The sequence below is a fragment of the Urocitellus parryii genome, chromosome 2 (genome assembly GCF_045843805.1).
Source record: "Urocitellus parryii isolate mUroPar1 chromosome 2, mUroPar1.hap1, whole genome shotgun sequence".
Taxonomy (NCBI): Eukaryota; Metazoa; Chordata; class Mammalia; order Rodentia; family Sciuridae; genus Urocitellus; species Urocitellus parryii.
Genome location: NC_135532.1, coordinates 127,852,735 through 127,874,754, shown reverse-complemented (window position 1 = coordinate 127,874,754; position 22,020 = coordinate 127,852,735). Strand labels below are relative to the sequence as shown.

The window sequence follows — 22,020 nt, the reverse complement described above, 5'->3', positions numbered from 1 at the left end:
AGAACTTTAAGATAATAAAGAATTACCAGGCAAAGGGGATTACAATGTATATAAAATGAATTATTTATCAGGAAAATTAAATGAAATCTGAACTTGTAAGTATCTATTAATATAACCTCAGATATATTATAGCAAAAATGGACAAAATTACATGATATTACTGACAGACCCATCAAATCAAAAGGATTTTTTAACTTGTGAAAATAGAGAATATTTGAACAATGTAAATCAGTTTACAGGACAAAGTATTAGCCCTGTAATAATTAGAAAATGTGTATTCTTTGCAGAAACACATGGAACATTTACAAAATACAGTTTTATAACTCATTGCCAAAACAAAGACACAAAGAAAGTCTCAACAAATCCTAAAGAAATTATATCAGACACTGTGTTTTCCAACCACAGTAAAATAAATTATAAATTGATAACAAAATGGTAAGAAAATTAAACACAATTCAAATAAGTTTGGATTAAGTAATAAATAATAAAATAAATTTTAAATATTTGACATTAAATGTGACCCCAAACTATATGCAATTAGCAGAAACCATACTTCAATTTTTGCATTTTGTCCTTTTTCTGGATATTTGATATGATATTTGCTCACAATACTGGGTAGTGACCTTGAGCTGTAGCTCAAAGTTAGTTACTTTACATTGTGATGTGTTGCTAAGCTATGATGTTTGTCAGGTTACATGTATTAAATGCATTTTCAAATTTACAATATTTTCATTTTAATGGTGGGTTTCTTGGGATGTAACTATTATAGTTTATGAAGCACATGTAACCATAAATGCAAGAAAATATAGAGTGAAAATTAATGAGTTATGAACCTGACTCATAAATAATAAAACAATGATAATTAACCAAACTCAAAGATATAGAAAAAAATAATGATGTTAAGTACAGAAATTACTAAAACAAAAAGTGATAAATAGATCAATGCAATTAGAAGCTGTTTTTAAAAAGGCTAAAGTCTACCATATTAAGACTACATATTAAGTTTGGACATGTTGACCAAAAAAAAAAAAAATGAAGAAATTACAAATAAACAGTATATGTTAAGTCAGAACAGTGAATGATATAATGTTCAAATTGTTAGTTACTTATAGCATTAAAACAGTACTTTCAAAAATTTTGAAAAAAAAAACTAGATTTTTTATAAATATGACTTAAGTGCTCAAGTTTGGAGCTCAGTATTCATAGGACTAGAGTGGGGAAGTAGGACATTTGAAGTGGTTAGGTAATCATACAACGTGAAATTTCTCACTAGATGACTTTCTAGCCTCCACAATTTTAAGAAATAAAATTATTTTCTTTAAATATTGCATGTTTTATGATATTCTATTGTTGTAACACAAAATGGACTAGATACCATAAAAGCATTTCAACTAGCAGACATGCATCTATTGTCTTCTTAACTCCCTTCCTTTCATAAAAAAAACAAAAATTAAAAAAAAAAGGAAGACACAGTCAAGTTAAGTTTTGGAGGTAAATTTTAATAAGCCATTAAAGAATTGATAATTTAAATTATTCAACCTCTTATAAAGAATAGACAAGAAGAGAAAATTCCCCAATTATTTTCTGAGGCTAGTATAACATTAATAGAGAAACTGGGAAAAGACTATTTTCCAAAATACAAATTTAGATGTCATAAAATAATAGCAAATCAAATCCAGTAACTTATGTGAAAAAGGAACCCAATTAGCTTTTTCTCAAAAATTCAGTAGCTCAATGGATGTGATAAAGCTTTTGATAAATGAAAAAAAATCAAATCATTAGTAAAGTATATCTCCCATCATGCTAATAAAAGACATTTTACAAAATACCACAGGTAATATAATCATTGGTAGTCTATATAAAATGCAAACCAATGTACCAGTTAAAATGAAAGAAAGGGAACTTCTATCATACAGATCAAAAATGGATACAGATCAAAAATATAATGTAAACATTTAACTGTGAAAAAATACATAGAGTGTAAGTGTGACATTTTTTTTCTTTCTGTACTTGGGTTGAACCCAGGGACACTAATACTAAGCTACATCCTCAACCCTTTTTAAAATTTTCTGTGTTTAAACTGGGTCTCAAATAAATTGCAGACCTGGCCTTGAAGTAGTGATCCTCTTGCCTCAGCCTCCTGAGTAGCTAGGATTGTAGGAGTGCCAGAGAACCTAGCTCAGTTTTTGCAAACATTTAAGATAATTGTAACTTTTATGAACACACTCAGAAATTATAGTAATCAGAAACATGCATTGGAATAGGATATGTTAATGTCAACATAAATATCTACAAATCTAAAAGGTTTTTTGTGGTACAAATATCTGGAGCATATTAATTTGACAAAATTATGTGTCATATTTACATTTTAAAAGTACTTCACAATTAAAACAAAAATTTTACAATGTTGCTGTCATTTGATTTCTGAAATTACTAATATAAAAATGTGCTTTTTGTTAAGGTGGTGAGTGATTACATAATTAAGTACAGTGATTTACACAGAGTAAGTGTTCAGGAAGTCATTATTGAAATTTATGAAAACATCCTCAACAGATTTATTCGAGAGCCTAAAGAGAATTTTTTAATATTATCCATCTGGTTGTTAAAATGATTCAGTGTAGCCTAACTATCTTGATCTTGGCTTAGTACAACATGTTTGTTCCTTAGCTATTTTTCTGGAAGACAGTGGTTACCCACAATTTTAGGTGAGGACAGTCCCAAGTCCATGTCATCAATAGTCAGGTGATGTTTTGGAGAGGATTACATATTCCTTTGCCTTCATATTTCCAAGGGGAGAGAATAAGCTTCACCTGCAGGAGACTGCAGTTTTCCAATGAACCATGCCAGTGAGTTTCTCCAGTCTTGTAGTCAGTTCTCTCCATGGAAAAAAGAATAACTTTACTGTTTAGGGATACTAGAGTTTGATATCATCAGGACAGGGATATTGCCTTAAAATAATTTAACTCATTATTCTGCTAAGGTATTTCCTTCTCTCTGTACATGTATATCAGTCTCCTTTTGTGTAGGTATTCGCATCTGTTTTGACCTCTTCTTTACCAGTAGGTTCTAAATGGTGTCTCATCCTTCCCTGCTTCTGTTATCCAAGTCTTCCTGGATAAATTCACTGTAAAAAGCTTTCCCTGTCATTCCTTTCTATTCAATAGAACAGGAATAAGGAAACATGCATGCCTATTAGGCCCTGCCCATTTTCCAATCCAGTTTCCAAGGGAAATGGGTTATTAATCCATTAGGTAGTTAATTCAGTAACTTGTATCTCATCTTCACTTCCTGCAATTAATCATGTTCTGTCAAGAAAGCCTATGACTTATATTGCATCCCCAATTCCCAGCAGTGTTCTTTTACTTCTTTTATATGAGCATACCATCCTATTTGATTGATTTGGTTAGTTTTTTTATTACTGTGATCAAAAAGACCTGAGAAGATCAATGTAGAGGAGGAAAAGTTTATTTGGGACTCATGGTTTCAGAGGTCTCAGTCCATGATCAGCCAATCCATTGCTCTGGGCCCAAGATGAGGCAGAACATCATGGTGGGAGGGCATGTTGGAGGACAGCAGCTCAGGACTTGGCAACTAGAAAGCAGAAAGAACTCCACTCACCAGTGATAAAATATATAACCTGAAAGCCGCTTCCCTGTAAGCTTCCCCCTCCATCCACACCCTACCTGCTTACAGTTACCATCCAGTTAATTCATATCAGTGGATTAATCCACCAATTAGGTCACAACTCTAACAATCTAATCATTTCATCTCTGAGTGTTCTTGTATTGTCTCACACATGAGCTTTTGGGGGATACCTCATATCTAAACCACAACATCAGTTTATAAGGTTTATCACTAAGGTTAGATATTTAGTAAAAGGTATATATTGTTTGTGTACATTCTAGTTTTATTCCATTTAACATTTTAAATTGTTCAGAATATAATATATTCTGACAAAACCTAGATCACTTAACAATCTAGAAAAGCATTTAAACATCTAGAATACATAAAGTTCTTACCAGCTTGAACCTGCTGAAATTATCAAACACAGTGACTGTGGTAAAATGGATTATGTGGTGCTTGTTTATTTCAATTAGGTCAGTCTGAACTTAGTTCTGGACTGTAGCAAAGTAGTTGTATGTAAAGCCTGACTTTTTCTCATGGGGGATATTGGATTGAAAGGTTTATACTTTGTTGGAAGAATCTGTCAAAGAATTGTAAAAGAGTCTTCAACAGATTTAAGGGTCTGCAACTTGATAATTGCTCTTCTATAAATAAAATAAATATTTTAATGCACTCCAACATAATTTTAAGTGAGGAATTAAAAAAGTGTAAATAGTTTCATAGAAATTGTCTTACACTTAAATAGGATTCAGTCTGAGTGGCCCAGATTCTGTCTGAGCATCTTCCAGAAGATGGCTGATTTCTACAATGAGTTAAAGTGTTGGGTCACAGCAACAGAGAGCTCAAAGCTGTAGACATACAAAACAGAAAGTGACCAAGAGGGGAGCTGTAAAGTAAGGAGAGCTTTCTAAAGTTGACATCAGAAAAATTGATACTTTATAGTTTGCAGACAAAATTCTTGCCCTTGAATATATTTACTTTCTTTTCAACCCTAATGATGAGACCTGGAGTGTTTTTTTAAAATCTCCTTTTATCCTAGGAGAGGCCATTCCCTAGGCAGAAATTACATAGGTATCTATTGTGTCCAGAAGAAAATTCATGTTCTTGCTTAGCATTTCCTGACATCCAAATTGAGTTGTAAGGATCTTAATTTCCCTCTTCAATTTTCATGAGGTAGAATTTTCCTGAGGAATGAAGGACTAACTGGTAGCTTTGGGAAAAACATGAACCCGTCAGAGGTCCTTGGTTCTGGATTCATGGCTATTAATAGTTAGCTTTGTGAGTTTGGACAAAACAAAACATAACCTTGTATAACTTTCCCTATATGTAAAGCAAGACTTTTTAAATCTTCCAGATTTTCAATTGCATAGATCTGAAGGAATTCTGTTCTGATCAATATCTGAGAGTCACAAAGATGTTCTGAAAAGAATGGATTTAGATTTGTCTTTGAATGGCATGTTTTATTGGTCACTAGCTTCGTTTTATATTTTCTCATTTATATGATTTGTAAATTTGCAAAGAGTTATAGCATTTGCTTTGTATTCTTTAATCCCTTGAAATGGGCTATATTGGGGCATTAATTAGATTCATCAGGGAATTTTTAAATATGGAAAGTCACTGTGATTATATCTTAAGCCATCTATAGCTCTCACTTCTGATTTGCTAATATGCTTCCTACTATATTCATGTGTTGAATTCCATCACAGTTGTATCCTATCCAAGAATAAGAACATATACAAAAACAGAATAATATGGTGATGGAATAAGCCTTGGTTTCAAATTAGCAAGGCCCATGTTTAAAGCCTAATTCTGCTAGTTTGTAGCTACATAAACTTTGTTAATTACTTCTCATTTTCTTGCTTGTATATTTGCCTCAAGATGAGTGTTTTGTTAACTTGGATTTTATCCCTGACCATTGTCAGATCAGACTTATTTTCCCTGGTATTTTACTTGCTTCTTTGAAATGATTGTATGTATAAAAAAATACACTAGGTCAATGGCACCACATATGAAAGGAACTCTGTATTCCAGACAATTTAGGTATGAAGACATGGAGAGAATAAAGTAAAGAAGGGAGAAAGGAAATTTTAATTTTATTTTATGATATTCATTCTCCTTGCATTGATGACAGCATTCAGATAATTACTATGATTGTGGTTTATACACTCTTCAGAACTTATTATCTATTAATATTGTGTTATTTATGTCTCCACTGTTAGAACTTAATGAGAGCATAATTTATGCCACATAGTACATGGTAAGATGTTTGATGAATGAATGCAGTTCTTTGTTATAATAAAGAAGAAAATAAACTTAATTTTGTTGAATATTTTGTTTCCTAGTTGTTACAAGAAATAGCCCTCAGAAGTAAACCTATAACTGAACCATATCAAGGACTTGAGAGATTCTTTACTTTTGATAAAAATGAAAAACTCAACTTAATTCCTTCTTATAGCTTAGAATGCAACCATTCCAGTACTAGGATTACACTTCCAGGTAAATTTGGACATGAAATCAGATGACGTATGGACCAACCTAACAAATCTCTAACACACTTTTTAAAAACAGTCTCTTGTCATTGATGGAAATACTGGACAATTCTATGCAATGAATAAAATAACTTCCTTTTTGTCTCCCTAAAATAATTAGTTCAGTGTGAGTTACTGTATGTTTACACCTAATACTGCTATCAAAATTTGAAAAAAAAAAAAACACATGACTATCATGAAATTGGGGAAAGAGTCTTTTCAGAGTTTAGAGTGTGGTCTTCACTATATTATAAAATAATGTAAACCCTCTGAATTACTTCATCAGCTAAGTATTATAGGAAGATCCTTAAATTTAATCCTAAAAACAAGTCTTAAAATCTTAGGATCTGTGAAATTACTGAGACATAGCTATAATTTCCTTTTTTTCTTTAATCTTCTATATCTCGGTAAAATACACATCACTTAAAATTTAGCATCTTAATCATCTTTTAGCTTACAGATCATTGGTTGTAAATGCATCCATAATGTTTTACAACCTTCATCACCATCCATCTCCAGAACCCTTTTCTTCTTGTAAAGTGAAACTCTACTCTCATTAAACAATAACTCCCCATCTTCTCCTTCCCTCAATCCTTGACAATCATCCTTCTACTGTTTTTATTGTTTTGATTATTCTACATCCCTCATTCACATAAGTGGAATCATGCAGTATTTTTTTTTGTGTGTGTGTGATTGGCTTATTTCACCTCGCATAACATCCTCTAGTTTCATGCATGTTGTTGCATGTATCTGAGTTTTCTTTCTTTAAATAAAATAAAATATACAAAAGTGAGGATAGAAGGTCTGAATTAAGCATTCTCATTCCAGCTTTTTTATTCATTCCTCCAAACCTCCAAGACTCTATGGAACATAGTTTGAAAGTCACTATTAAGGTAGAGAAAAAGGTTTTAAAAAATTCTGTTTTATGGCTGGATAATATCCCATTGTATAGTTTACCACTTTTTTCTACCCATTCATCCATCAGTGTACTTTGTGCTGTTCCTGCCTTCCACTGTGGTAAGTAATGCTGCTGTGAACATGTATGTGTACAAGTATCTCCTTAAGATACTGCTGTCATTTCTTTGGGGGATAAACCCAAAAGTAGAATGGCTGGATCATATGGTAATTTGATTTTTAGATTTTTGAGGAATTACTATACTATTTGCCACAGTGGCTATACTATTTTAATTATGTAGAAAATAAGCTTAATGTTGTTGATTTTATTGATTCTTCGTTATTTACATTTCCATCTACAGTATTCAAGAGTTCTAATTGTTCCATATCCTTGACAACTAGTATTATTTTTGGTTTTATGGATGATAGTAATCTTCCTGAGTCTTAGGTGGTATGTCTTTGTAGTTACTTGTAGTTTAGATTTACATTTCCCAAATGATTCATGATACTAAGAATCTTTCCACATGCATATTAGTCATTTGGATGGCATCTATGAGGTGACATCTATTCAAGTCTCTTGCTCATATTTTTGGTCAGGTTGGGTTTTTTTTTTTTTTTTGAGTAATTCTTTTTTGAATTCTGGATAGTAATATTATTTGCAAGTTATTTTCTCTATCATTCTGTGACTTGATTTTTTTGAGGAGGTGGGGATTACTGGGGATTGAATCCAGGGTGTTAATCCACTAAGCTACATCCCCAGCCTTTTTAGTTTTTATTTTGTGACATGTTCTCACCAAGTTCCTTAGGGCCTTGCTAAGTTGCTGAGGGTAGCTTCAAACTTGTACACTCCTGCCTCAGTCTCTTGAGTTCCTAGGACTATGGATATGCTTCATCATGCCCAGCTGGTAGTGTATTTTTTGGTGAAGAATTTTTTTTTCTTAAAGTTCTTTTTGTCTATTTTTTTCTTTTGTTTCATGTGTCTTTTTATACCAAGTCCATGAAATCATTTCCAGATCCAATATTTTGAAACTTTGGTCCTTGTTTTTTCCTAAGAGTTCTATAGTTTTATTTCTTAGATTTATATCTTCATCCATTTTTAGTTAATTTTTGTAGTTGATATTAGATAAAAGTCCACATTCACTCATTTGCATATGGATTTAAGGTTTTTTAGCACCCTTTGTTGAATAGACTGCTTTTTTCTCCATTTAATGATCTAAGCATTGGTGTCAAAAATTATTTGACTAAAAGAATAGATTTTAAGTGTTTTTACCAGACATAAAAGTACAAGTTGTGTTAGGGATGTTAGCTGCTTAATGATGAAGTGCTTGCCTGGCATGTTTGAGACCCTGGGTTCAATTCCCAGTTTAGGAAAAAAAAATGTATGTATTGTGAAGTAAGGCATATGTTAATTAGCTTAATTTTATCTATTTCACAATTTATTCAACTTCAAAGAATCATATTTTGTACCCTAAATGTATTCAATTTTTGTCAACTAACAACAATCATTTTGCCTTATTTCTGGATTCTATATTCTCTTCCATTGGTCAGTACAACACTGTTTTGATTACTGTGTCATTATAGTACATTATAAGATCAGGAGGTATCTTTCAGCTTTGTTCTTGTGTTTCAAGATTGTTTTGACTATTCAGGGTCATTTGTGATTCTTTATGAATCGTAGGATAGGTTTTTCTACTTCTGCAAAAAATATCATTGAGCTTTTGATAGGGATAATATTTAGTCTATAAATATCTTTTGGTACTTTTGGCATCTTAGCACTACTAGGTCATGTCCATGACTATGTATTTATGTTTTCTTTTATTTCTTTCATCAATGTTTTCATTTTTCATTGTGTAAAGGTTTTATCTCCTTGGTTGACTCCTAGATATTTTATTACTTGTTATGGTAGTATAAACAAAATTATTTTCTTAATTTCTATTTTAGGGTGTTCATTGCTAGTATAAAGAAATGTAGTTGATTTTTTAGCCTATTTTGCTGAGTTACTTTATTATCTCTATTTAAATTTGTGTGTGTGTGTGTGTGTGTGTGTGTGTGTGTGTGTAAATTCTAGGGTTTTCTAACAAATAAGATCATATTTTTGAACAGAGAAGATTGTATGTCTTAGTTTCTGATGTGGGTGCCCCCCCCCCGCCTTTTTCTTTTTCTTGCCTAATTTCACTGGATATATTTTACTATATTGAATAGAAGTGATGAAAGCAGCTCTCCTTTTCTTGTTCCAGAGCTTGAAAAAAAAAGCTTTCAGTATTTCACTATTACACATCATGCTTTCTTTGGGTTTTCATATGGAATGGATTATGCTGTTTTGCTGAGAGCTTTTATTGAAAGATGGTGTTGAATTTTGTGAAGTATATTTTACACATCAATTATTCAGTTAAGGTTTGGTGTATTACACTGATCAATGTGATCGATGTTCATATGTTAAACATTCCTTATATTCTAGGAACAAATCCCGGTCGTGTAGTATATTCCTTTTAGTGTGCTGCTGAGTTTTGTTTGCTAGTATTTTGTGGACGATTTCTTTCATCACTGCTTGTAAGAGATATTGGTCAAAATCTTTCTTTTCTTGTAGTATCTTTGTGTGGCTTTGGTATCAGGGTAATGCTGGCATTATAGAATGAGTTAAGAAGTATTCCCTCCTAAAATCTTTGAAAAAAATTAAGAAGGATTGTTATTTGTTCTTCTTTAAATGTTTGTCTGACCTCACCATAAAGCCATTAGGTCTGGGACTTTTTTGTGTGTGAGAAACTTTTTTTTTTAAATTACTGACTCAATATGCATGTATATATTTAAATTTCTCATTTCTTTCTTTCTCTCTCTCTCTCTTTTTTTTTTTTTTTTTTTTGGTACTAGGGATTGAACTCAGGGCCTCACATATGAGTGCTCTGCCACTAAGCTACACACTCAGCCATTTTTTATTTTTTTCCAGCCATTTTTTAAAAATATATTTATTTGGTTGAAAATGAACACACAGTACACAGTATCTTTATTTATTTTTATGTGGTGCTAAGGATTGAATCCAGTATCTCACACATGCAAGGCAAGCACTTTACCACTGAGCTACAGCTTCAGCCCACACACCCAGCCTTTTTAATTTTTTTTTTTTTTTTTTTTTTTTGAGATACGGTCTTGCTAAATTGCCCAGGCTTTTTTCAAGTTGTGCAATTCTCCTGCCTCAGCTTCCTGAGTTTCTGGAATTACAGATGTCTATCATCAGGCCTTACTTCTTGATTTTGTAATTTTGTTTATAAAGCTGGGTCTTGGTGTTTTTTATATTATTCCGTTTTCTATGTGTTTAAACATGTGTATTCATGTGTAAAGTATTATACCTTATGTTGTATTTTTTATCTGTCAAAAATATTTGTTTCTCTTCAATATGCATGATTATATTTGCAATTTTAGTTTGCTTTTTCTTTTTAATCCAGATTTATGAATTTAATGGTTTTTATGAGATTCTTTATTTCATAATACATCTTTTTAAATATATATTCCTTAATTCAGATGAATATCATTCAGTAATATAATATAATAAACTAATTACATTGATTTGCTTAATTCTATACTTTATATTATTTCAACCATTTTTCCATTTCAGGAGACAGAGAATGGATCCCAGAAAGTAGCTTAAGTGTACATGCTGATAATGCAGTTGCCTGTGGTCTTGTGCAGAGTTTCCAGTCTCTTTCATCAAGTGTATACAAGCAAAAAAAGGGTAAGGCTGGATACAATGTAGCGATGCCATCTTTGTGGGTCATTTTATTTAGTATTTTTTTTCTCAGCAGTTTACTGGGCACCTGAATATTAGATTGTGCAATTACAATTATTTTAAATAAATGTCCTAGAATTTTTCTTCCAAAAAAACCAAACCAGACCAAACCAAACCAAACTAAAATACTGAGTAAGTAAGTATACATATTATTTCTCTCAAAATCATGAATTCTAGAGTCTTAGCTGTTTTCTACAACAATATGTTAGATAACACTATTTGCAACTTGCAGCTTAAGATAGTCTATCCTGAGTGATCCTTATAAAATACACACTGAATTTCATTATGCACTCAGGAAGCAGTATATTCATACCAGATTTCTTGTACTCTTGATTGGATTTAGCCATTTGTAAAACAAATGTCCTAGATTAAGATTATTCCTTAGAACTGGTTTTGCAAGTTGTTTGGTTCTAATAATTGCTGTGTGCGTTATCCATGGGATTTGATTTCAAAACGATTTCATGGTTTTTACATAAGATAATTTTGACATATCGAATGATCGTTGTAATATTTTCCTAATGTGTGCATCACTAGCATCATTATGTCATTTCTGTTATTCATTACACCTGCTTAAAGTATGTTTGCTTTACTCTGTACTTGGCATAAAGTTACAGTAGATAACTCATGAATTAAGGCAATTCAATGCACTGGTGTTGAGTATGTGAACACTATGCTAGGCCCTGGGAATTAAGGGATACCTAAGTCCTCCTGCTAGACCTTAGGGAGCTCACAATTGAGGAGGAATCCTTGACACAGTGAGCTAATTGCCTTGGTCTACAGACTCTCTTAAAACCTGAAATTTAATTACATATGATTTGTTCATGTATATAAGATTTATATGGCTCTCTTGCTCGAAACCCTATGATTAAATCTCTTGGCTAGCTGAGATTCCTTCAATATGCATTTATGTTGAGAATCTGTCAGTTATAAATGTTTTTTAGAAGAAAAACCATCCAGTTATGATAAAAAAAATTTGGCTCTATAATTAGGTACCTATTCTCACATCAAATTCCAAAGAAGCTTCAAAAATTCTGGTAACTTCTATCTGAGGCAATCAGAAGGAACTGTTTTAAGTCACTATATATTGATAAAAATAAATTCATAATGCATGCTATGAAAAATTTGTTACTAAGACAAATTTTTAATAAATAGCCAAATACTTTTAAGTATTTAAAAGTATTTAAGTATCAATTTGGGCAGATCAGTGTGTGTCAATAATTTGCTATGAAAATCCTGGTGATACCCTTGTCTCTATGGCCTGAGAATCTCCAACCTCAAAGTGAGCATAATCAACTGGGAAACAGATCTAATGCTGATTTCTGTATCTCACTCTTAGAGATTCTGATTCATTTAGGCTGAGGTAAGGCTCTCAAATTTGAATTTATCAACAATTAATTGTAATGCTGATATAGATACTTCAAAATTTATATTTTGAGAAATAGTTGTATAAATATGTAAATGCATAAGTAATAAATTTATAAAAAGTATGAATAATGTAATTTTTGGAAATTGATAGGTAATTAATGATAGCACATACTGTCAGTAATAATATATATTTGCATTTTATTTAGGAATAGAGATGATGAATAATGACTGTCACTGAAAATATAGATATGCAAGATGTTAGAGAGTATGTGACATTTTAGTTAAGTCTTTAAAAAGTAATAACATTTATCAGTGAGGGGAGTTGCAAAATGCCTTTCTGGACAGAGGTAGTAGCCTGAAATAAAATGTTCCGGAAATATTGCAAGTTATAGAAATCTCATATTCTGAACTGATGCCAGCATAGAAAGGGATTCCAATTTTTCTAAGATTTTAAAATTTGTGACTATATATACATTGTAATACTTATGTGATTAGCAACAAGTACATTGATACTCTCCACCCCCTGCTAAAAGTTATTCCTCTTCCACCCCTTCTTCCTGTCTCTGTATATAGCAAGGGCACCCAAACCTTGATCAGGCCTGAAACCTAGGAGTCACCTTGACTGGCTGCAGCTTATTCATAGGCAAATCCTGCTGATTTCAGCTCCAAAAGCCAACCCAAACCTAAACACTTCCATCTTCACTGCTTAAGATAAGCCCAAGCCAGTTGCCTGTCATCTCTCACTTGTATCCCAGTTTCATTTTTACCCCTCGCCAAACCATGTTACTATGATTACTTCTCATCAAATTCTACTGATGAGTGAGTAAATTGTTTATCCTTATAGTCATAAAATTATTTATATTTATAGTTTGTAGGAAGTGAAACATACTTTCAATAAATTTAAAACTTAAGTAGCATCGCATGATTTTCCTGCCTAAAAGTATTCCAAAACTTCCCAAGAAAGGTAGAAAAAAAATTATATTTGTTCTACGCATCACACAGCAATATATGAGTTGGTTACCATCTCTCCTAACTGCATATTTTCTACCCTGTTGCCAAGTGGATCCTCTCTGTTCTTAGGTAGGTCATGCCTTTCTTAGTATATTCTAAAATATGCTTGTCCAGGATGCTCTGCTGCAACCTTTCACTCCATCCTTGGATCTTTTCTTCATATGACTGGTTCTTTCACCAGTCTTAGTCCCAATTTTACCTCCTTAGATAGAGCTTTCAGTATGCTATTTAACTCTAGTCTCTTGAGTCCTTCTATTCTTTCTCATAGAACATATCACAGACATTATCTTATTTGTAGGGTTTTCTGCTATCCCCACCTTGCTTAGAAAAAAAGCAAGGACTAGCTAGTCTTCTTGTTAGTGTGCCTTCAGTGTAGAATGGGGGCTAGAACCTTGTAAGTCCTCACTGTGTGTTTCTGAAAGAGGGAAATAGGATAGAAAGCTTGAGTCTTCATTTGGAATGAAATTTGAGGGTAAGGGTAATATCTCATTCACTTTGAATACCCTGAATTAATTAACTCAAAGAATTAACGATTTTATAATTGACTCAGGCTGAGCATTAATTCACAAGTTCTCAGAGTTTAAGGACATTTAAGACATTATACTCTTTTATTCCTTAATTTTACAGGTGTGATATGGATTACTATCTGTGTCTAGGTCATAAGCTGACTTCTAATTCAGTGAGATGTGACAATGATGTTCTTGGCTCCCCAGCTTAGCATTTTTTTTTTCAACTAAGCCAATACTACTCAATAAAATTTCCTTATATTTTGTAGAACTCTTAGAAATTGTATTTCTGTTTGTTTGTTTGTTTTTTAATGTATGAATGCTCAGCAGTTTACATAATGGAACAAGAATGTCAGTGGACAATAATGTTTTGCCAACTTTATTCAGGATTAAAATAATGTGTCCTTTGACATATTTAGTAACATATTTTAGTAGCATATTTAGTAACATATAATTATTTATTACTAAAATGCTACCCCAAAAGCCTGTTGCTATGTGTTTTATCAAGTTCTAATGTTATATTTAGAATAGCAATAATAAAGTGCCATATTAAATACTATTCAAGGAGTGATTCATATTTTTATATCCTATCTGTATTTTTATGCCCATTAACTAATACCACTGTATTTCATCTCATCAATATTCAGCATAGTTTAATTGGTAATCATGGGAGATATATTCTTTAGCTAACACCTAGAAAAATTAATTTTGTTTTATTTGTGGTCTAGCTGAGATTGGCATGAATCATTTTTTAAGATTATATTGCCCATGATGGCACAAGTTTCTCTAAAAGTAATTTCTTATGTTTATAATCTACAAAGTAGGATATTTTTTATTATGGAGTGATTGCCTCACCAGTGGCATTTTTCATTAGTGCCAGTCAATGTGTCAATCCTTAACCATAGCAATAATATTAATAAGCTTGCAAATTAAATACTAGAAAGAATGACATGTTTTCCTAAATGAACAATAAGTAAGCAAAATCAACAACCAAATTGGGACTTCTTCTATCTCATCCTGTGATTTGGTTACTTTAAATTACCCTTGAACATATTTCCAGTAAGAAAGATGGTCTGTCTATTTGCTGTGTGTTAAGCATAAGTCAGACCCATCCCCTGTGTACCTTTTCTCTCTTTTGGGAACAATTAGCTTCAAATACTGTGGCAACCAGATGTTGTTGTAAGAATTCAGCAAGTGTTGTGCTCTCCTGAGTTTTCTGAAGGGCATCTACATTATTTTAAATTATTCTAATTTCATATTTTTCTGGGTTGGCCAAAGTCCAATTCTTACTAATAGTATCACCTTTTTGTTTGTTTTATTTTAATAAGAGTACTAAATTTCTTCAAGTTTTACCTTGACTGAGAAATATTATAATACAGGAGAAGAGTGTGGTTTACCCATACTCCCAGGTCCTCTGAGTTCTGTATAAATTTCCTGTGGTACCCACTGGCTTCCAATACTTCTGCTGTTCTTCTATGGTGGCTTCATTATATAAGAGTGACAAGCTTGCTTGATGGCTGTGAATGAAATATCCATTCTTTGCAATATAGCACATAAAAGGGAAACTATTTCTAAATTCAAGTCATTAAAATAATTCTTTATAATATTTATATACATACATATATTTTAAACATATACACACATTTTTATTAGTTATTTTTCTTCAGAATTGTTTCTGAGCACAAATAGACACAAAAGGGCCAGAAGCTTATTTTAATTTATTCCTAATTTTATTCCCACAAAAAATATATTAAAAATTAATTTCTTCAATGTTCATTAAAATTGGTGCCCTTTGGAACTTAACCTCCCTCAACTTTAATTGCTTAAACAATTACATACTGCAACCAAATGCTTCTTAAGGTTAGCTACATTCAAAGTAAGTTTTTCTAGCTAAGGAAAAAGAAGATGAACTCAATAGTCATTAAATGTTTTATATAGGAGGACTGAATGTAGCCACTTCTTTGAATTTTGCATTTTCCTTTGAATCAACAAGAGTGGGCGTAATGTTACACAGCATATGTTCAGACAAATCATGTTTTTCACGAGAATGACAATTGCACTTCTTTAAAAAATCTAACATTTTACACAAAGCTAGTTTGTGTTAAGAGAATGCAAAATGATTACCATAAATATGTTAATAAATAAATGTATTTATGTTTATTATGAATATATTTCTAAATCAGAAAAATAATTTAGTACATTTAAAAATTTACTGATGCTGTGAATTTTTAAGTCTGTTCTTGAAAATTCCCTTGGCCTTTATTAAAGAGTATTTTGTGAGAAATACAAAATTGTAAATTAGTTATGTTGCATAGGATTTGAAAGGATTCTTTTCCCTACTATTAAAAACAAAAGCAAAACAACATCAACAAAAAATCCTTAGTGTTGAAGTAAACAACTAAACCAAACTTTTAAACAGATAAAAGAGTAGCCATCTTAGTTGAATAAAGTAGTAACCTGACTTAGTCTGTGCTTCTGGAATTTGTAAACTAAAGTACCCTATAAGGCAATGGAAAGTGAACTGTCAGAATACAGAGAAAAAAACACACAGGTCAGACTTAGTACACAACAAACAGATGAGACTTCTTATAGGAAAATTATAGATGTGATCTCACTTAGTTTAAAAACTGTGTTTTTCTAAAATTTCACACAGATCTTGTATATTAGACTGTTCAATCTCCATATTTTTAAATAAAATAATAGATTACACACTGTCAATAAAATTGATTCATTAGGAAGTGGCCGCATGTTCATCGTAGAGGTTGTTTTCTCTTGTGATATACATACTTGAATTTGGGATGGACTAGAAGATTGTGTGTAGTGCTGGTCTGAAGTTGATTTTGTTTTATAAATATTTTGCTTTAGTGATATTGAAATCAATTTGCTTCTAAATATTAAAAAATAGGGAAAATACTCAGAAGGTTTTTTTTTTGTCTTTGTGACAGGAGATGAAAATCAAAAGTCAGTTTTCTCATAATCTTTGAAATTCATTTTTTTTATTGGTTGTTCACAACATTACAAAGCTCTTGATATATCATATTTCATACATTAGATTCAAGTGGGTTATGAACTCCCAATTTTTACCCCAAATGCAGATTGCAGAATCACGTCGGTTACACATCCACAATTTTACATAATGCCCTATTAGTAACTGTTGTATTCTAATTTTTTGTTTGTTCGTTTTGTTTTGGTCGTGGGTTTGAGCACAGGGCCTTGCCTCGTGCCAGGCAAGTGTTCTACCATTGAGCTATATCCTGAGCCTGATTTTCTCATAAAATTTGTTGCATCATATTCACTGTTCTATCTTCAGGAAGCTGGTATTTTATATTACGAAATACTCAGAATTTTAAAAACAGTTGATTGGATTCTTTTTCTTTTTGTTCTAGGCCAGAAGTCACAGAGACCTTCAACAGCAAATTTACCACTTTCCAACTCTGTTAAAAACAGCTCCAACTGCCTTTCATCCTCTCAGCCTCGACCAAGAAGTGCAGCTGTTCGATCATTATCTAGAGCTGCTTCGGAAATTTTAGAAATTGAATATATTGATATTACTGGCCAGAATGAACCTTTCTTAGATAACACAGCTGATCAACAAACTTTAGAAAGTTTGGAAAAAGAATTAGATGTGCTGAGAAATCATGCAGGTAATGCTTTTTTTTTTTTTCTTCACTCTAGATAATGTTAACTTTGTCCTCTATCACATTCTTCACCTTATTCTTAAAAACAAGCAAGCAAAACAGGTCTTTCCTTTCTTTCTTCAGCTATCAACTTTGGATACATCTTGCTAACACCCTGAAAAAGTTCTAAAATGCATTGCTGTCCAGTCACAACAGAGATGGTCCCCTAGCAAACCAAGTGCACAGCCAAATTGTGGCATAAGGATCTCTGTGTATTCAGAAAAATCAAAACCAATACTAGACATATTTCTCTTTCTACAAACCCAGTGAAGGTTTAATCACTCTAGCTTTAAGTAAAACTGTTGTCCAATACCCTTGTTGAAAAATTGAGCCTGTTAGAACTTTTAAAGCAGTGCTTCTGTAGCTTTAAAGTATTCATAGATGCCCCAGGGGATCTTGTTAAAATGCAGATTCTGATTGAGTCCTCATTTCTGGGATGGGACCTGAGATTTTGCACATCTAACAAGTACCCAGATGATGCTAGTTTTGCTCTTTGAGGAGAAATTATACTTGTGCTCTCTGTTTGCAACCTCAATGGGATTAGTCTGGCCAATGGTGACCACATTCTTGAATGTACAAAGGTCTGGTTGAATAACAAAATATCAAAGGAAGTAATCCTCTTATTTTCATCAGAAGGTCATTCACACAATTTGAAGGAAGTCAACCGCAGGTCCACAAGGTAGGCTAAAATATTCTGTGGTCCTGTGTGTTCTACATTTGCTCTTCTATTTGTTTCTATTTTTGTTTTATCCTATTTAATGATCTCTTTCCTTACTTACCTTTGAAAAACAACCTTGCTGTTTTTCTGAAAAAGATATATCAGCATTTGAAAAATGTAAGCAATAAAAAATACAAAAAGAAAGCTAAAACACCCACAAAACTCACTACTCTTTATTATAATTAATACATACTAATTGTGCAAATTGATAGGATTTGCTGTCATAATATTTCCTTACATGCATATATCACCCATTGATTGTACCCATTGATTGAACCCCATCTGAGGTTCCTCTATCCTCCCTACACTCCTATTTTACCATCTTTCCCCACTTCCTTAGCCCTCTTCCCAGTACCTTGTAGTACCTCTTCTGCTTTTAGGACTTTTTGTTTGTTTGTTTCTGTGTATGAAAGAAAACATGCAATACTTGTCTTTTCAGTGTCTGGCTTCTTTTGCTTAACATGATATTTTCCTCTTCCACTTAAATGTCCAGATATCATTCTTCATATGAGGGAGTAATTCCTAGGTGCTGTTGTAAATGGTGCTATAGTAAACATGGTTGTTCAGGAATTTTTGTTTGTGGTGATTTCATTTTCTTTGGATATCCATCCAGAAATGGAATAGCTGGATCATATATGGTAGCTCTGTTTTTAGTTTTTTGAGAAACCTTCATATGTTTTTAGTAATGGCTGTACTGAATTACAGTCCCAACAGAGTGTATAAGCATTCTTTTTCCTCACATCCTGGCCAGTATTTGTTATTTGTTACTTTTTTATATAATAATCATTTTAACTGGGGTAAGATGGAATCTCATTGTAGTTCCATTTGCATTTCCCTGGTGGCTAAAGATATTGAGCCATGCTTTCATGTGTTTTTCATTGGTATCTCTTCTTTTGAGATGTATCTGTATCATTTGGGATTGTCTTGTTTTTTATTTTGATATTAAGTATTTTGAGTTCTTAATATATTATAGATATTAATCTTCTGCCAGACAAAGAGTTGGCAAAGATTTACTCATATTCTGTAGGTTGTCTCTTCAATCTGTGGATTATTTCCTTTGCTATACAGTAGTTTTAAAATTTGATATAATACCATTTGACAACCTTTGCCAAAGAGTTCTAGCCAGGAAACAATAGCCTGAACCAGTATCTAGAAATTTATTCCCTAGTATGTTCCTCTAGAAGTTTCAGAACTCAGATCTTACATTTTGATTGATCTTTGTACAGGGTGAGAGATTGACCCCATAGGTCAATTTTCAATCTTCTGCATATGGGTATCCAGTTTTCCCCATACCATTATTAGCTTTGTCAAGATTAAGTTAGTTGGTTGTGGATATGTGAGTTTATTTCTGAGTTCTCTGCTGAGTTTCATTGGTCCATGTATCTGCTTTTTGGGCCAGTATCATGTTGTTTTTGTTACTGTGGTTTGTGAATCAGGTGTTGTGATGCTTCCAGTATTACAATTTTTACTAAAGATTGCTTTGGCTATTCATTTATTTCTGCTTCCATATGAACTTATGATTGTGTTTTTCTAGTTCTAAAAAATTCCCTTTGAAATTTTTATAGGGTTTGCATTGAATCTGTAGAGCACTTTGGGTGGTGTGGATGTTTTAACAGTATTAATTCTCTCAACCCATGAACATGGGAGGTCTTTCAGTCTTTTAATATCTTCAATTTCTCTTCAGTATTTTAAAATTTTCACTGTAAAGGTCTTTCACATCCTTAAGTTTATTCTGAAATAAGTGTGTGTGTGTGTGTGTGTGTGTGTGTATGTGTGTGTGTATATATATATATATATACACATACATATACATACATATATGTATGTATGTATGTATGTATGTATGTATTTTGCAGAGATTGAACCCAGGAGCGCTCTAGTATTGAGCTACACCATCAGCACTTTTTATTTTTTATTTTGAGACCAGGTCTTACTAAATTGCTGAAACTGGCCTCCAGCTAGATAATGTTAATAATAGATGTTAGCCTTATGAATCACTAGGATTATAGGTGTGCCCCACTATGCCTGGCTTATTTATTTATTTGTGGTTATTTTGAATATGATTGCTTTCCTGATTTCTTTCTCAGTGAGTTCATTATTGGTATATAGGTAAGATATTGGTTGTGTATGTTGATATTGTATCCTGATAGTTTACCAATTTGTTTCTCATTTCTGAGAGTATTTGGTATAGAGTATTTAGGTTTTCCTAAAACCTAATATAAAGTCACATTATCTCAAACAGGGATAATATAACTTCCTCTGTATGTATGCCTTCTTTTCTTTCTTTTAAGTGATTATTTTGGCTAAAATTTCTAGTACTCTATTGAATAAGAGTGCTGAAAATGGACACCACTATCTCATTCTTGGTTTTAGTGGAAATGGTTTCAGTTTTTCCCTGTTGAGTATGATATTGGCTATGTGTTTGCCGTGCATAGCATTTATTATGCAGAGGTATTTTCCTTCTACATCTAATTCATTCAGGACTTTTGTCATGAAGAAATGTTGAATTTTATCAAATGCTTTTTCTGTATCTATTGGGAAAATGAGGTGATTATATCATTAATTCAATTCATGTGCTGCATTAAGTTTATTGATTTGCGTTAAACCATCCTTGAAGTCCTGGAATAAAAAACAATTGATCACGGTGTATGGTCTTTTAATGTGCTATGAATTCAACTTACAAATATTTTGTTGAAGATTTTTGCATTTATGTTTATTGGAAATATCATTTTACAATTAATTCCTTTTTTAAAAAAAAAATTCTTTTCCCTTACTTTCTTCTTTTCTTTTGTTTGCCTTGTCAGGTTTGAGTCACACTTTTATAACATTGAATTTGGTTTCTTACCTTCCTATTTAATGTAGTAGTTTGAGAGACATTGATATTTGTTCTTATTTAAAAGTTTGGTAATATTCAGCAAAGAGGAAATTCAATCTTGGTTGGGGGACTTTTATTACTGATTCTATCTCATTACTTGTTAGTGGTCTATTTATTTAGCCGTTTAAACATTCTTTCACTCAATTTTGGGGGATTATGTATGTCCAGAAATTTGTCTATTTTTTTATTTTACAATTTATTAGAATATAGTTTTTCAAAATATTCTTTGTTGATCCTTTGAATTTCAGTGATATCCATAGTAATGTCTCTTTTTTCACCTCTAATTTTATTTATTTGACTATTTTTTTCTTTTTGTTTGTTTAGCTAAAAGTCTGTAAATTTTATCTTTTCAAAGATTTAACACAGTTTCATTTTTATTGTTCTCTTAGTCTCCATTTCATTTATTTGTGCTCTGATTTTTATAATTGTTTTTTCTTCTACTGATATGGGGGTTTTATTTTATCTTGTTTTCCTAAAACCTTGAGAGTCATCATTGGGTTATGTACTCAAAATATTTTTTTTTAATGTAAACACTCATTGTCATAAACTTTCCACTTAGTGTAGCTGCTTATATTGTATCCCACAGATATTTGTATGTTGTTTCCATTGTCAGTTGATTCAAAGAATTTTTAAATTTCCCCTCTGACTTCCTCCGTGACCCATTGTTCAAAAGTGTGTTGTCCAATTTTAATATGTTTGTATAATTTGTTCTTGATTTCTACTTTAATTTCATTGTGATCAGAGAAAACACAGGATATTTTTCAATATTTTTGGAGGTTGTTAAAACTTGCTTTGTCCCTTAATATATGGCCTATTCTGGAAAAAATTTCTGTGTTCCTATGAAAAGAATATGTATTTTCTAGTTATTGGGTGATATATTCTATAAATGTCTGTTAAGTCCATTTTATTTATAGTATAATTAACTCTTGTTACTTTGTTGATTTTTGTTTGGATGATCTATCCATTGCTCATAGTAAGTTATTGAATTCACACATTATTATTGTATTGAGGCCTATCTCTTCTTGGTAGCATTTATAATTT

At 32.0% G+C, this 22,020-nt stretch overlaps 1 protein-coding gene across 1 annotated transcript in view; it reads left to right on the top strand.

Annotated features, from left to right (window-relative positions):
• Positions 1–22,020, top strand: part of Zbbx (zinc finger B-box domain containing) — a 124,560-nt gene that overhangs the window by 88,139 nt on the left and 14,401 nt on the right. Inside the window, exons 15-17 of the mRNA XM_026403647.2 lie at positions 5,967–6,120; positions 10,657–10,773; positions 17,096–17,353. Of these exons, the coding sequence (XP_026259432.2) occupies positions 5,967–6,120; positions 10,657–10,773; positions 17,096–17,353 (529 nt within the window). The remainder of the gene's footprint in view (positions 1–5,966; positions 6,121–10,656; positions 10,774–17,095; positions 17,354–22,020) is intronic.